This window comes from Indicator indicator, chromosome 2, assembly GCF_027791375.1.
Source record: "Indicator indicator isolate 239-I01 chromosome 2, UM_Iind_1.1, whole genome shotgun sequence".
NCBI lineage: Eukaryota > Metazoa > Chordata > Aves > Piciformes > Indicatoridae > Indicator > Indicator indicator.
In genome coordinates, this window is record NC_072011.1 from 7,621,782 (window position 1) to 7,636,173 (window position 14,392).

A 14,392-nucleotide genomic window follows, 5' to 3' on the forward strand; every position below is an offset into this window, starting at 1 on the left:
TCAGATGCAGATTTTCTTTCACTTTTGAAGTGCCTTTTATACCTGCTGTAAGCTGGGAGAGGGATCTGCGATCTTTTTTTTGTCAAATCCCAGCTGTACCCCAGGGGAAAGTTCACATGTCCTTTTATCTCTGGCTTAAGTATGAATGAGTCAGAGTATCAGACTAGAACAATTTTAACTGTCTCTCCAAACCTTTTTGTGCATACAGTGTGGTGCTTGAAAAGAGACCCTGTAACGCGTGTTAGGCTGGGATTTAATTTATGAGTGCCAACTGTCTAATTTCATCCCTCTCCTTCCTTTTCTGAGGCCTTCCAGAAACTGCAACTCTGCACTGAGAAAACTGGCCTTGCTGCATCTGGGCAACTTGTTTGCCTTTAAAGTGGAGTGAAAAATGTGACCAAGTTTATATCCTGGTTAGATTCCTTCAGACCTGAGTTAACCAGCTGGGGTTTATGTGTAAGTGGGGCATGTTAATCACAGCGTGTTTAACAACCACGCTTACCTTCTGTTCCAGTGGGACAGGCTGCTCCTCCCTGCCTTTCACCAGCCCTTCAGTGCAACGAGGTAGAAGAGCATGCCATGAGAGTGCCATTCTGGTGAGCCAAGGCCTTGGTGGTTGTGGATATTCAGGTATTGCAGCCCAGAAAGCCAAGCACATCCTGGGCTGCAGCAAGAGAAGCAGAGTCAGCAGGTCCAGGGGGGCGATTCTCCCCCTCTACTCTGCTCTGGTGAGACCCCACCTGGAGTACTGTGTCCAGTTCTGGAGCCCCTATTACAGGAAGGATCTGGATGTGCTGGAAAGTGTCCAGGGAAGGGCCACGAGGAAGATCAGAGGACTGGAACTCCTCTCCTATGAAGACAGGCTGAGAGAGTTGGGGCTGTTCAGTCTGAAAAGAAGGCGGCTCCAAGGAGACCTTCTTATGGCCTTCCAGTATCTGAAGGGGCCTACAAGAAAGCTGGGGAGGGAATTTTAGGGTATCAGATAATGACAGAACTATGGGGAATGGAACAAAACTAGAAATGGGTAGATTCAGATTGGATGTTAGGAAGAACTCTTCACCATGAGGGTGGTGAGACACTGGAACAGGTTGCTCAGTGAGGTGGTTGCAAGCCTCATCCCTGGAGGTTTTTAAGGCCAGGCTGGATGTGGCTGTGAGCAACCTGCTCTAGTGTGAGGTGTCCCTGTCCATGGCAGGGGGGTTGGAACTAGATGATCCTTGAGGTCCCTTCCAATCCTAACAATTCTATGATTCAGAAGCTGGAGCAGCCACCTGCACTGCCTTACACGTGCTCCACCTTTTCTGCAGTGTGATGGCTCAGGGGTGCTGACTGTACAGCAGCGCTGAAGGAGTGCTGTGGTTCCTGATCCACCAGCTGGGCCACAAAGCCCCTTCTCCCCAGTCATTGTGTCAGCAGAGGAATGGGTGAGGAACAGGCCCTGACAGAGCTGGCAGTCAGTCTTGGCTAATGCTACCAAAAGAAATGCAGTATAATACAGGGAAGAATTCCCTTAGAGTGTACAGAGCACCTGTAGCTGCTGTACCATGAGGCCTAAGTACACAAAGGCAACTGCAGAAGGAGAGAATTTGATTGCTTAGGGCAGCACAGTTAATACCACTTCCTCAATCACAAGGATGTTTTATTTACGTGGCCAGTACAGACCAGTTCTCATTTATGGAAAATGCCAGGTACACCAGTGCCTCAAGTACACCTACCATGTGCCTGGGAGAAAGCAGCTGTGACGAGCCTGGCCTCCCCCAAGACACCAGCGTCATGCCTGCACTGCTGCCATCGGTGTGATGGAGAGCACAGGCTGCATGGAGCAGGCAGGGAGCTTCCAGATGTTGTCAGCAATGACTCACAGAAGAGCATTTATGTTGTCTTGAAAACAAAAGTCCTTTTACTAAGAGCTGTGACTTTACACTGCATCCAGCCCCCTTACATTTGGGTTACAGGTGTGATGCCAAGAAGTTTCATTCCACCGGCTAGAACTGAGCGTGCAGCTTGGAAGAGGCAGAGCCGTGCCTGGAAAAGAAGAGCAGCTGTCAGCTCCCAGCACAGAGACACAGCAGAGTGTCCTGTTGGGACAGCAGGAAGGAGCAGCCCAGCAGAGGTGAGAACACCCTGTGCATCCTCTGTCCCCATGCAGGGGATTCAGACACGCGTCATCTGAGTTCTACCACACTAATGCTGATAGAATTCACAACAGCTGTTGATAGCCCACTGCAGTGACAGCAGGGGGATGCTTCTGTCAACAAAGGGAAGCTGGAAAGGGTTGTCCAGCCCAGTCTACTACCCTCAGGGCAGAGTGACCAGAGGAGATGCCTGCAAAAGAGCTAGCAATGACTAAAAGGTGAAAATCTTTTGGGCATCACAGGCTGTTACAACCTGAGGGCACTGGTGGGCTCCCTCCTCTCACTGTGCATGGGTCAGAGGCTGTAAAAGACCTATGGGTTGCTCTGAAAACTTCAGTGTTTCTTGTCAGTGTCAGCTGTCACAGGGCTGGCTGTTTTGGAAGGGCTCTATCAACCTTGCTTCAGAAAATCAGTTCTTGAAAGCTGTCCTGTTGTGAGATATTTAGACATTTTTTTTTCCCTCCACAGGACAAGGAAATGAAATTGTCCTTGTAGCTTGGCCCCAGGCCATCTTCAAAGGCAGGAATACCTGTAGCAGCTAAGCTCTAATAAAGAGTGCAGTCCCATCAATTCCACTGCAATTTTTTTCCCCACAACACATCTCAACACTTAAATGTGACTTCCTACCAAAATAAGCCAGGTAATTGCTTTTGAAATAGGTGAAAGAGAAAGGAAGAAAGGCAGTGTAATTAGTATATCATTTACTGAGCAATTAAGGGGTTAAAGATTGCTGGGGAGATCAGTAGAAAATAATTTGCATCTCTTTGGAACTGCAGCTTAACAGTTGTCAGCCTTCATGCTTCAGCTGGAAAGGCAACACAGACAACTTGGGATGTGTAGGTGGCAGGAGGGAAGAGACACATTCAGTTCTCTCCTTTAGTGATTATGTGGGAAGAGAGAATTAGGAAAGCATCAGAAACTAACCCGTCAAGTTAAAAGCCCCAATGTTTGCTTGTAAAAATTTCACAAGGAGAGGTGATGAGAAAGGGTTTGGTTTGAGTTTGGAGCAGGTTTCCTTATAGAAAGGAAGATTTCCAGAAAGCACAGCCCTGGACAGCAGTCCCTGCCCTCCCCAAGCGGTGCTGCCCAGGGGAGCACAGGCAGCCTGCTGTCTCATTAGCCCACAGGTGCACATTGACCCCAGTGGTCACACCACTGGGCTGGCAAAGCCCTGGTGGGGATCACACCTCTGGGATGCCCAGACTCCAACCACAAAACCACGGTGTGCCATACCTGGGCTAGTTCGGGGGTGCTGCCTTTCACAGGAAGGGTTCTGTGTGCCACAGCTACAAGATGGCTGAAATGGAAAAGGGTGAGAATGGTGAGAACGAGCAAGTCTCCTGCCAAGAACAGTGCTATGGGCTACAGAAAGTGGCAGAACCGGAAGGGCCACAACTGCAGCATGCCACAGACTTACTTCCAACAGCTTCTTTCACCTGGCTGAGGGAGGGCATGGTTTTCTGTAGCCTGTGTGTTGTTAGGGCATGCCATCAACAACTTAATGCTCACAAAGTAACCCCAAAACAATCTCTTCATTGCCTGGCCCACAAAATCCCAAAGTGGTCTGGATAGATCCTTAGGAGCCTGCTCTGTCATTCCCAAGGTGCATGATTCCCTGTGCAACTTTCCTTAACCCTACAGAGCCTCCACAGCTTCCTTCGTCAAGTCTACTCCAGTGTTTCAATGTGCTGCTTAATCAGGCGGGTCCCTGCAGGAACCTGCCCAGGGAGGTCATGTACACAGTGCGACTTAGAGCAATAATATACATTGTCCACCTCAACATTTAGGCTGAGACCAGTGTTTAAAGGGATTTGAACAAAATTTCACAGCTGAAATTCTGAGAGTAGAGAGCATATTATCAGCTCGAATCTGATTAGTCCATCATGATTTTGGGTTCAGATGCGAGGCTGCAGCCAAGTGATTATTTTTCTTAAGAGCAATTAGTTTCTGAGAAGACTCCTGGCTCCAGCCTTGATCTCTACTATTTATTATTTACCAACCTCTTTTGTACCTTTCCTGTCCCACAAATTTACATCTTCCCAATATTTTCACTCTTCAAAGCAGTGCAGGTGTGAGGGCTGCAGAGCCAGCTCAGGAAGACCTGTCCTCATCAGGGACAGATGCCAGTATCAGCAATCACCTTACCTAAGTGTGAGGAGGTAGCTGACAATGTGCTTGGGTTGCAGATCCTGAGAAGATCTATACAGGACCTCATCGTACCTGGGAAGAAAGAAAAGGATTGTTTGGTGTTAAAGTGGTAGGGAGGTGTACTCAGATACAAGGCTCACACTTGCTTAAGTCAGAACAAACACACAACCACAACTGCAGAATGAACAAAAATAACCTCCTGCACCAGACCCAGGCCATGTAATGGGCACACAGTTGGTTTTTTCTTCTTCATTCAATTACTATTGGAGGAGATTTGCCACACCTTGAGTAGTGTGTCCAGTTTTGGGCACCTCAATACAGGAGAGATGTGGAGGTGCTGGAGCCAGTGCAGAGGAGGGCAACAAAGCTGGGGAAGGGCCTGGAGAATAAATCTGATGAAGAGTGACTGAGGGAGCTGGGGCTGTTTAGTTTGAAAAAGAGAAGGCTGAGGGAAGACTTCATTGCTCTCTACAACTACCTGAGAGGACCTTGTAGAGAGGCTGCTGCTGGTCTCTTCTCACAAGTAATTAATGATAGAAAAGAAGGAATGGCATCAAGCTACAGCTGGGGGGGGTTTAGACTGGACATTAGGAAAACGTTTTTCACAGCAAGAGTGATCAGGCATTGGAATGTGCTGCCCAGGGAGGTGGTTGAGTCCCCAAGCCTGGATGTGTTGAAAGGTGGTTTGGACGTGGTGCTTGGGGGTATGGTTTAGGGGTGAACCTTGTAGAGTATGGTTAATGGTTGGACTTGGTGATCCTGAGGGTCTTTTCCAAGCTGAATGTTTCTGTGATTCTGTGAGATTGCTTCTGCTCCTCTTCGTGCAAACAGTGTAGATGGCAGAGCTCAGAGAGACAGCCTTTAGCAGAGACAACACAAGAGCTGTAGTTGCTCCTGGAATGTTATGTTTGGTTTTACATTTCAATACTAATTTCAAGTTGCTAGGAGTGAAAACCACCTATTAAATAACCAAGGCAGGCAGTCCCTTAGAGGATGTTGCCTTTAGTAAATACAGCTTAGAATTTTAAGTAGATAAAGGGAATCTTGTAGCATTAGAAAAGACAAAAGCGAAGTGAGTTTACATAATCTCAGAATAAAATCAATTTATGTAAGACAGTATTCAACTGGGCAATACAGGCAGAGCCCTGGGATCCTTGTCTTTTTTTCATGTGCTCTGCTGTCCAGTTGTGCACATCTTATTTTCAACAGCCTTCAAGAAGTTACCAACACCTCTGGGGCTGAACAGATTTCAGATTCAAAGTGGGCAGTGGTTTTTGCTTAGCTCCCAGGCCCATCCCCACCAGTATGCCCAAGATGAACTTTCCCAGGGTTTTCCTCCTTTAAAGGAGCAAGCTGCAGGAGAACTGGGGAGTGAGCTCTGTCAGTTTCCATACAGAAGACAGGCAGCTATACACTAATCTGACAGAACACAAGAAACAGCCCACGAGGTTTCTGTGAAATATACTGCACTGGATGAAGAAGATAATAGTACTGGTTGTGCTTAGAGGGCTGGCTCATGCAGCATATCACAAACTGCAGGCAGACCACAGTTAATGGTAGGACTCTGCAAGCTACACTGCAGACACCTGGAAGTCTTGACATGGCTTTTTGAAGTCTGAATTTTAAACAGATGCCCTCAAGATAGCCTCAGTGTGGCCAAAGGAGTTAAGGTCCTGGAAGTGTGCAGTGTCCAATGCGGTATCTAGGACCTCTCACTAGCCTCAATTACTTCCAACCCCATGACAGTCTGCACAACATGGACAACTCTGATCTCTGCATTTTAGTAATCACAGAATCACAGAATCAAACAGGTTGGAAAAGACCTTTGAGATAACCAACTCCAACTTATCATCCAACACAATCTAATCATCTAAACTAATCAACTAAACCACGGCACAGTCTTATTTCAAACGCTTCCAGGGATGGTGACTCCACCACCTCCCTGGGCAGCCCCTTCCAATGGCCAATCTCTCTTTCAGTGAAGAATTTCTTCCTAACATCCATCCTAAACCTCCCCTGGTTTACAATACACCTATAAAATAATGAAAACAGAAACTGCTTAACTTTTAAGACTGAATTAATGAAGAACATTACTGCTATTAGCAGGTATTATGTACATTCAGTATCTCTGCAGGGTGTTGAGCTACTGAAAGTGCCTGAACCTCACCCAGGAGCACTTCCTCTCTCCTTTCACATAACAAAAACAGAACAAGAGGGACCAAGCAAATATGCAGCCATTATTTATATGGAGCTTAGCATATTCTTGTGAAGGCAAGAAATAATTAAGAGGCTCATGTACACAGAGTATGTTCCAAATACTGGTTTTTTTCCCCCCTCATATGGCTTCTAAGTCCACAACGATTCCAGGTGAGGGCTGCTTTTGCCATCAGCATGACCCAAGAGACAAGCCATTGCCTGAAACATGCTTTTTTCTCTTATTATTGTATAGTCTGTGCCTGCTCAACAGGCTGGCTGCAAATCTAGTAATTTATTCTAAGGGAACTGGTATGTGTAAAAAAAAAAAAAAAAAAAAGACGAACCTGAGAAGATGCTGAAGAACAGAGACGGCATCTGGCTCTTGCAAACATGCCACATTAAAGTCAGTTAGCTGCTCATTCCCATGCATGTGTTGTAAACTAAAATGCAAGAATGAGAAACAAATGTTGGATAAAAACTCATAAGCAAAGCTGAAGAAGAAAAACAGTAATTTAATTTGTGCTTTTAAGAAAAAAGGGTAAGCATAGAATCATAGAATGGTTTGGATTGGAAGGGACCTTCGAGAAGTTCATTTAGTCCAAACCCCTGTGCAGTCAGCAGGGGCATCCTCAACTAGATCACAGGATCACAGAGGTTGGAAGGGACCTCCAGAGATCATCAGGTCCAACCCCCCTGCCAGAGCAGGATCACTTAGGGTAGTCTGCACAGGAATGTATCCAGGTGGGTTTGGAAAGTCTCCAGAGAAGGAAACTCCACAACCCCCCTGGGCAGCCTGTTTCAGTGCTCTGTCATCCTCACTGGAAAGAAGTTTCTCCTCATGTCGAGCTGAAATCTTCTATGTTCAAGTTTGAACCCATTGTTCCTTGTCTTATCACTGTGTACCACCCAAAAGAGCCTGGCCCCCTCCACTTGACACCCACCCCTCAGCTACTGAGAGACATTGATCAGATCCCCTCTCAGCCTTCTCTTCTCCAGACTAAACAGCCCCAGGGCTCTCAGTCTCTCTTCACAGGGGAGATGCTCAAGTCCCCTAATCATCCTTGTGGCTCTCTGTTGGATTCTCTCCAGCAGGTCTCTGTCTCTCTTGAACTGGGGACCCCAAACTGGACACAGTATTGCAGGTGTGGTCTCAGCAGGGCAGAGTAGAGAGGTAGAAGAACTTCCCTAGACCTGCTACATCCAACCTACTCTTCTCTAGCTGGAAGCCATTGCCCTTCATCCTATCACCACAGGCCTTTGTTAAACAGTCTCTCTCCATGCCTCTTGTAGGCTCCCCTTCAGGTACTGGAAGGTCGCTCTTAGATCTCCTCAGAGCCTCCTCTTCTCCAGGCTGAACACCCCCAGCTCCCTCAGCCTCTCTTTGTAGCAGAGGTGCTCCAACCCCCTGTGGCAGTTCAGGCTGGTGCCTCCTGTTACTGCCACATAAGCTACACCTCTGGTGTCCCCAGTGTCCAACCCAATAAGGTGGACACAGGAATCGGTGTATTTCTACCCACAAATCCTGCCCCCTATCAATCCATCTGCAGAGTCATTCTCTGCCTCTTTCTTCCCTCTCTGCTCCTGTGGGAGATGCTCCCTATCAGGTAACAGTGGGGGAGCATCTCAAGACCTCTTAGGCCTGTCTTGGCCTAATACCAGGAGGAGAAGGCAGGGGGGGGAGCAGTCTCAGACCTGGCCAGCCTGACACTACCCTAGCAGTGGGGGTGAGGAAGAAGAGCGAGCCCTGGGGGCCTTTGGGTAGACCCTCAGGTGGGGAGAAAGGAAGAGTGGGAGGTCTTTGGGTGTTGTAAAAGGGATCTTTGGGTGTTGCTTTGGGATATCTTTGCCGCTATGCTTCGTAGTTTTTGTAGTTTCACCAACTGCTTTTCCATTTAAACTTTCCATCACTCTGCAGTCCATTTGTGTGAATCATTCTTTTGTCCCTCTCAGGGCAAGAGAGATTTGTCTGGCCACAAACCAGCACACCCCCTAGATCATTTTCATGGCCCTCCTCTGGACCTGCTCCATCAGGTCTATGTCCTTCCTGCATCTTCTGCTCAACCCAAATAGACACTGAGGGCAGACCAGCTGACTTCAACTCCAGATAAAAAAAGTTTGTGACAGTATCAACAGGATTAGATTAGATATGCATGGACAAACAGGTCCAGAGGCTGATGCTGAAAGAGCCAGGAAGGTAGTTCATACCCTAGTACCATCAATACCTAGATGATAAGGGAGTACAAGAGCAATAGGCTACAGAGAGGATCAGACTTGCATGCTCTCCCTGAATACCATCTCCTGTTTCCAGGGCCTCAGACAGAGGCTGGTATGGACTTCTGGCTTGATTCAGAAAGTCTCCTTATATGCTTTTATTAAAATACACATCCTTGTCTGCATTAAAAATGCTCCAAAGGATCACTGGGATTGCTAAAGCTGTTCAAACTGGACTCCTCTAAAATTCTTTTAAGAAAATAATTAAACATGTTGGATGCTACCCCAGGCAACTATAGGCCAGTTAGCCTCACCTCCATCCCTGGAAAGGTGATGGGGTAAGCTTGTTCTTGGGGCCATCTCAAACCATGTGTGGTGGGTTGAAAATTCCACCTCCCAACATAAAATTGCCAGACCAGCTCAGTTGAAAGCAAATGAAGCTGTATTTACAAGCACAACTACAATCTAGAGATATGGAATGCAATGAATAGGTACAAAATATACAATATTTACATGTATTTACAATTTGTGAACACAAGAACCCCACTGGACAAAACCAGGGGGCTACTAATAGCTTCCCTCTGCCTGCTCCCTTCCCTCCCCCTGTACACAGGACAAGAGAAAGAGCAGAGGATGGTTTGTTAGTACTTAGCCATAACAAAGCAACACAGCCAAGGTCAGCAGCAGCTAAGCAAAAGCCAGCTAGTATCTGCCAGAGTGAAGGAAACAAAAAGAGAGAGTTAGTGTACACACAAACTTTATGTAGATACCAGGCCAATGTGATTATTTAGACCTTATCATTATTTTCCTTTTTACATCCAGTGGTAATTTATTTACATTCAACCACTTTTCTGTTCAAGATCTGTGGAAAATTTTCTAGGTGCAGCCTAAAACTACCACAGCATGTTGAGGAAAAGAGGCTTACCACAAGCAGTCAACACAGATTCACCAAGTCCCCTTGTCACCAAGTCTTGCTTCATCAACCTGATAGCCTTTTATGATGGCGTAACTAGAGGGACAGACAAGTGGAGGGCAGTGGATGTGGCCTACCTCAGCAAGGCTGTCTTCCATAGCATCCTCACAGCCAAGCTTAAGAAGTCCAGATTGGATGACTGGGTGGTGAGATAAGACTGGGAACTGGTTGAAGTTCTGGTCGGTGGGGCAGAATCCAGTTGGAAGCCTGTGGCTAGTGGTGCCCCCCAGGGGTTGATACTGGGCCCAGCCCCATTTAATATATTCATCAGTGATCTGGTGGACAAAGGGACAGAGTGTGCCCTCAGCAAGTCTGCTGATGATCGCCAGCTGGGAGGAGTGGCTGACGTGCCAGGAGGCTGCATTCCCATCCAGTATGACCTGGAGAGCTGGGTGGGGAGAAATCTCATGGAATTCAAAAAGGGCAAGTATATAGTGCTGCATCTGGGGAAGAACAACCCCACGTACAGGTTGGAGAGCTGTGAAGGGAAAAAGGACCTGGGAGTCCTGGTGGACAATAGGATGACCATGAGCCAGCAATGTGCCCTTGCAGCCAAGAAGTCCAATGGCATCCTGGGCTGCATCAAGAAGAGTGTGGCAGGCAGGTTGAGGGAGGTTCTCCTCCCTCTCTGCTCTGCCCTGGTGAGGCCATGTCTGGAACATTGTCCAGTTCTAGGCTACCCAGCTCAAGAAGGACAGAGACTTGCTGTAGACAGTACAGAAAAAGGCTGCAAAGATGATCAGGGGACTGCAACATCTCTCTGATGAGAGAATTGGTCTTTTCAGTCTGGAAAAGACTGAAGGGGGATCTCACAAATGCTTACAAATACTTTAAGGGAGAGTGTCAGGAGGATGGGACCAGTCTTTTTCAGTGGCACCCAGTGACAGGACAAGGGGAAATAGGTACAAATGCGAACATAAAAAGTTCCATCTAAACGTGAGGAGGAACTTTAAGGGTGACAGAGCACTGGAACAGGCTGCCCAGAAAGGTCTCCATCTCTGAAGACATTCAAAACCTGCCTGGATGCATTCCTGTCTCATCTTTTTTAGGTGAACCTGCCTTGGCAAGGAGGTTGGACTTGACCTCCAGAGGTTCCTACTGTACTATGATACTAGTAGTGTTTGACCAGAGTCACCAGGAAGGGATCTGCTTTAAGCCTTGGTTATCAGCAGTGAGAAATACCAGATTGTTACCACAAGCCACTAGCTACAGCTGTAGCCAGAAAGGTCTAAGTTCTGTGATTTGGTGTATTTTACAATTAAGGGCATTTTAGTTGTTCCTTAATCCTAGGGCCACTGTTCTTCATCACTGACACCAACCACACTGAAAGGCTGTTCCTAGAAGTGAGAAAGCATGTGGACAGTTTGCTCAGCCCTGTGAAAATGAAGTGGAAATTTCATTTTAATTGGCTGGCTCTTCTGGGCAGTCTCAGTGATTCCTGCTGTGAACTCACACCTGAGCTGGAAAAATGAGCATATTTAGGGAAGGAGTTAACATTACAGCTGAAGAGCTGTAACTAGTGGAGTCCCCCAGGGATCAGTGCTGGGTTCAGTGCTGTTCAACATCTTCATCAATGACATTGATGAGGGGACAGAGAGTCTGTTCAGGAAGTTTGCTGATGACACCAAACTGGGAGGCTTGGCTGAGACACCTGAAGGCTGAGGCCATCCAGCAAGACTTGGACAGACTGAGAGCTGGGCACAGAGGAACCTAATGAGGTTCAACAAGGTAAGTCCTGCACCTGGGAAGGAAGAATAAATTGCACCAGTACAGGTTAGGAGGTCTGCTAGAGAGCAGCCCTGTGGAGAAAGACCTGGGAATCCTGGTGGATAAGAAGTTACCCATGGGACAGCAATGTGCTCTTGTGGCCAAGAAGGCCAATGGGATCCTGAGGTGCATTAAGAGGAGGATGTCCAGCAGATCAAGGGAGATTCTCCTTCCCCTGTACTGTGCCCTGGTGAGACCTCACCTGGAATACTGTGTACAGTTTTGGGCTCCCCAGTTCAAGAGGGACAGGAATCTACTCGAGAGTGTCCAACAGAGAGCCACAAGGGTGATGAAGGGACTGGAGCTCTGCCTTATTAGGAGAGGCTGAGAGCCCTGAGGGGCTTGAATAAATGTTCATAAATATCTGAGGGCTGGGTGTCAAGAGGGAGGGGACAGGCTCTGCTCACTTGCACCCTGTGATAGGACAAGGGGTAATGGATATAAACTACAGCACAGGAGGTTCCACTGTAACACGAGGAGGAACTTCTTCCCTGTGAGGGTGACAGAGCACTGGAACTGCCCAGGGAGGTTGTGGAGCCTCCTTCTCTGGAGACTTTCAAAACCCACCTGGATGCATTCCTGTGTGACCTGTGCTAGATTTTATGGTCTTGCTCTGGCAGGGGGGATTGGACTCAATGATCTTTGGAGATCCCTTCCAACCCCTAACACCCTGTGATCACTGCATAACAAACCTGTCATGAGGTTAAAATAGATGTCAAACTGTACTTTGCATACAGAACTCCTCTTACCTGCAGAGCCTGGCGTGGGTGTACTGCAGGAACACACCTGTGTCTCCACGGCTCTGCAGAGCTCGATCCCAGCTAAACTGATAATCAGATGACAGAAGGCCCCTGAAGTCCTGGAACAACAAATTCCTGTCACCTAGATATGGCTCTCCATCTCACTGCTTCACTTTTCACAGGAGACACAAACAGCTTGGCAGCTGCTTCAGACTCACTTGAATTATTAGTGCTGCAAGGCCAACTTTCTCTGCTGTCTCCATAGGGTCTTCTACCTGTTTGGTTGCTGAAGAGAAACAAAGAACAAGAAATAGTAAGTCTGTAGTAGCACAGAGACTCCCTTGCTCAGACTTGGAGATGCCAATAAAACAGCATCTTTTAAGGCTGTGAACTAGTAACATGGAATTTGTCAGGATGCATACAGCAGTAAGTTCAGGATACAAATTGTTCTCATGAGTTGAGATACAGCTGTTTCAGATGTGCTTTCTCCCACTTCCCCTAGTATGTGTACTGCAGATTTAGGGCCAGAAGGGTTTCCTACAATCATCTAGATAAGCTACACTGATCTGCAAAACTTCTACAAGCACAGGCAGCATTTAGGATCTAATGGCTAAGCTCTGGGTAATGCTGCAGTGAACACATTACTTCTTTTAGCTGTTCTTCTGTCAGCTCCTTGTGCAGTGGAACATGGGTCTGAAATTGTCTTAGTTCAGTCCAGCATAAAAATAAGTTTGCTTTGCACACAGGTATGACACCAACCTTTAAACTGAAGCTCTAAGCTCCATCCCTCTCTGTAGTAAAACTGATTTGAATTGAGAGTCACCCTTCTATCATTCCATTCTGCCTGCTCCCCCTTGCTCTACATGAAAAATTATCTGGATTAAAAAAAGATGAGGAGGCAGAGAGAGGAAGATGCACACTACTTAACCTCATCAGTTCACCCATTCAATTCAGCAGGTAGCTCCAGCAAGCACAAGAGGGGGGCAGCATTTCACTGGGAACTGCCTCAATCTCAAGAAATACCTCTAGAGCCACAGCCTGAGGTGCAAGCAAACATCCCCACTAGGCTGCAAAGCAGTGAGTTCCCGGGGACTCCAGACACAGTCATGAGGCTGGGAGGGTGGCAAGGCAGTAGATGCAGACAAGCTACCTTCAATCTTGCCAGAGAAAACTGTCAGAGCTATAAATCCTTTGGGTGAAATCTCACTGTTCTAACTCCAGCCTCAACCCCACTATTAGTGGGGTTTGTCCCTCCAGGAAAAAAATGTTGCCCAAAGGCAGGTAACTTCCTTCCCAGTGCAATGCTTTTAGTGACTGTTAAAATTTGCAAATCAGTAACTTAGGGAAGTTTACAGAGCAGCAAAGGATTATTTTAACATTGTTTATATTATGGAAGTAAACAAAAATCAGGGCATATCACTGTGATTAGCAGGGAAAAGTGAAGGGCAGGAAAGACAAACAGTTTTTTGATCAGCACAGAACAGCAAAAGAAACTAATAAGACCTGAAAGAGCTAACTTTTTGCAGAAGCCATGTTTTGTAACACCCTTGCACGAACTTCATTTAAAACATCCTCCAGGAAAACCACTTCTCCTCTCCGAGTCTTCATCCCTTGAACCAGACCAAAAGACACATGCTGGCACCTGTGTTGAAAAGCAACAGGAGCTAAAATTACATTTTGATCAAGAGAAATGTTTGCAGTGTTTGTTTAGAGCTGGATTCTTACCAGGAAATGGCAATAACAAGCTGAATAAATAGCACTCCAACGTGGGAAGCTCAGTGATATCATCAGGAACTCTCATTTCAGCAAGCAAAGCTCCATACTTATTATATAAATGGAAAAATTATGATTAGAATGGTGATAACCTGGGTCATTTGCATGCTCGTGGGAACCTCTCCTGCTACTAGCTTTAGTGCAGAGGACTCAATGCAATAAACTGAGGAGAAGCAGGATGTATATAGATCATATCACTGAGGCAACAGAGATCTGTTAAGATTAGAAAGGAGTCATAATAATTCTGTGGTGGCCACATTAAACTAAATCTGTAATTAATCACTGCTAATAATAACAACATTAATTGCTTGTGCTCGTGATAATCCCAAGCATTATTCTGGATCTATAACCTAAGGCAATTTCGGTGCAAGTTTAAACTCTGTGAAAGGAGGCAGACTAATAAGTCCTGAAGGCTAAAAACCTTCTATTTAATCACAAAACCCAAGCAG

The 14,392-nt window shown here is 46.7% G+C and overlaps 1 protein-coding gene across 1 annotated transcript in view; it reads right to left on the reverse strand.

The window, feature by feature from the left end:
- Window positions 1–1,905: 1,905 nt before the first annotated feature.
- RARS2 (arginyl-tRNA synthetase 2, mitochondrial) overlaps window positions 1,906–14,392 on the reverse strand; it is a 43,797-nt gene continuing 31,310 nt past the window's right edge. The window contains exons 14-20 of the mRNA XM_054397609.1: window positions 13,688–13,812; window positions 12,389–12,456; window positions 12,180–12,289; window positions 6,824–6,919; window positions 4,281–4,355; window positions 3,369–3,432; window positions 1,906–2,025 (exon numbers count right to left, since the gene is read on the reverse strand). Coding sequence (XP_054253584.1) covers window positions 1,939–2,025; window positions 3,369–3,432; window positions 4,281–4,355; window positions 6,824–6,919; window positions 12,180–12,289; window positions 12,389–12,456; window positions 13,688–13,812 — 625 coding nt within the window. The 3' untranslated portion in view covers window positions 1,906–1,938. The remainder of the gene's footprint in view (window positions 2,026–3,368; window positions 3,433–4,280; window positions 4,356–6,823; window positions 6,920–12,179; window positions 12,290–12,388; window positions 12,457–13,687; window positions 13,813–14,392) is intronic.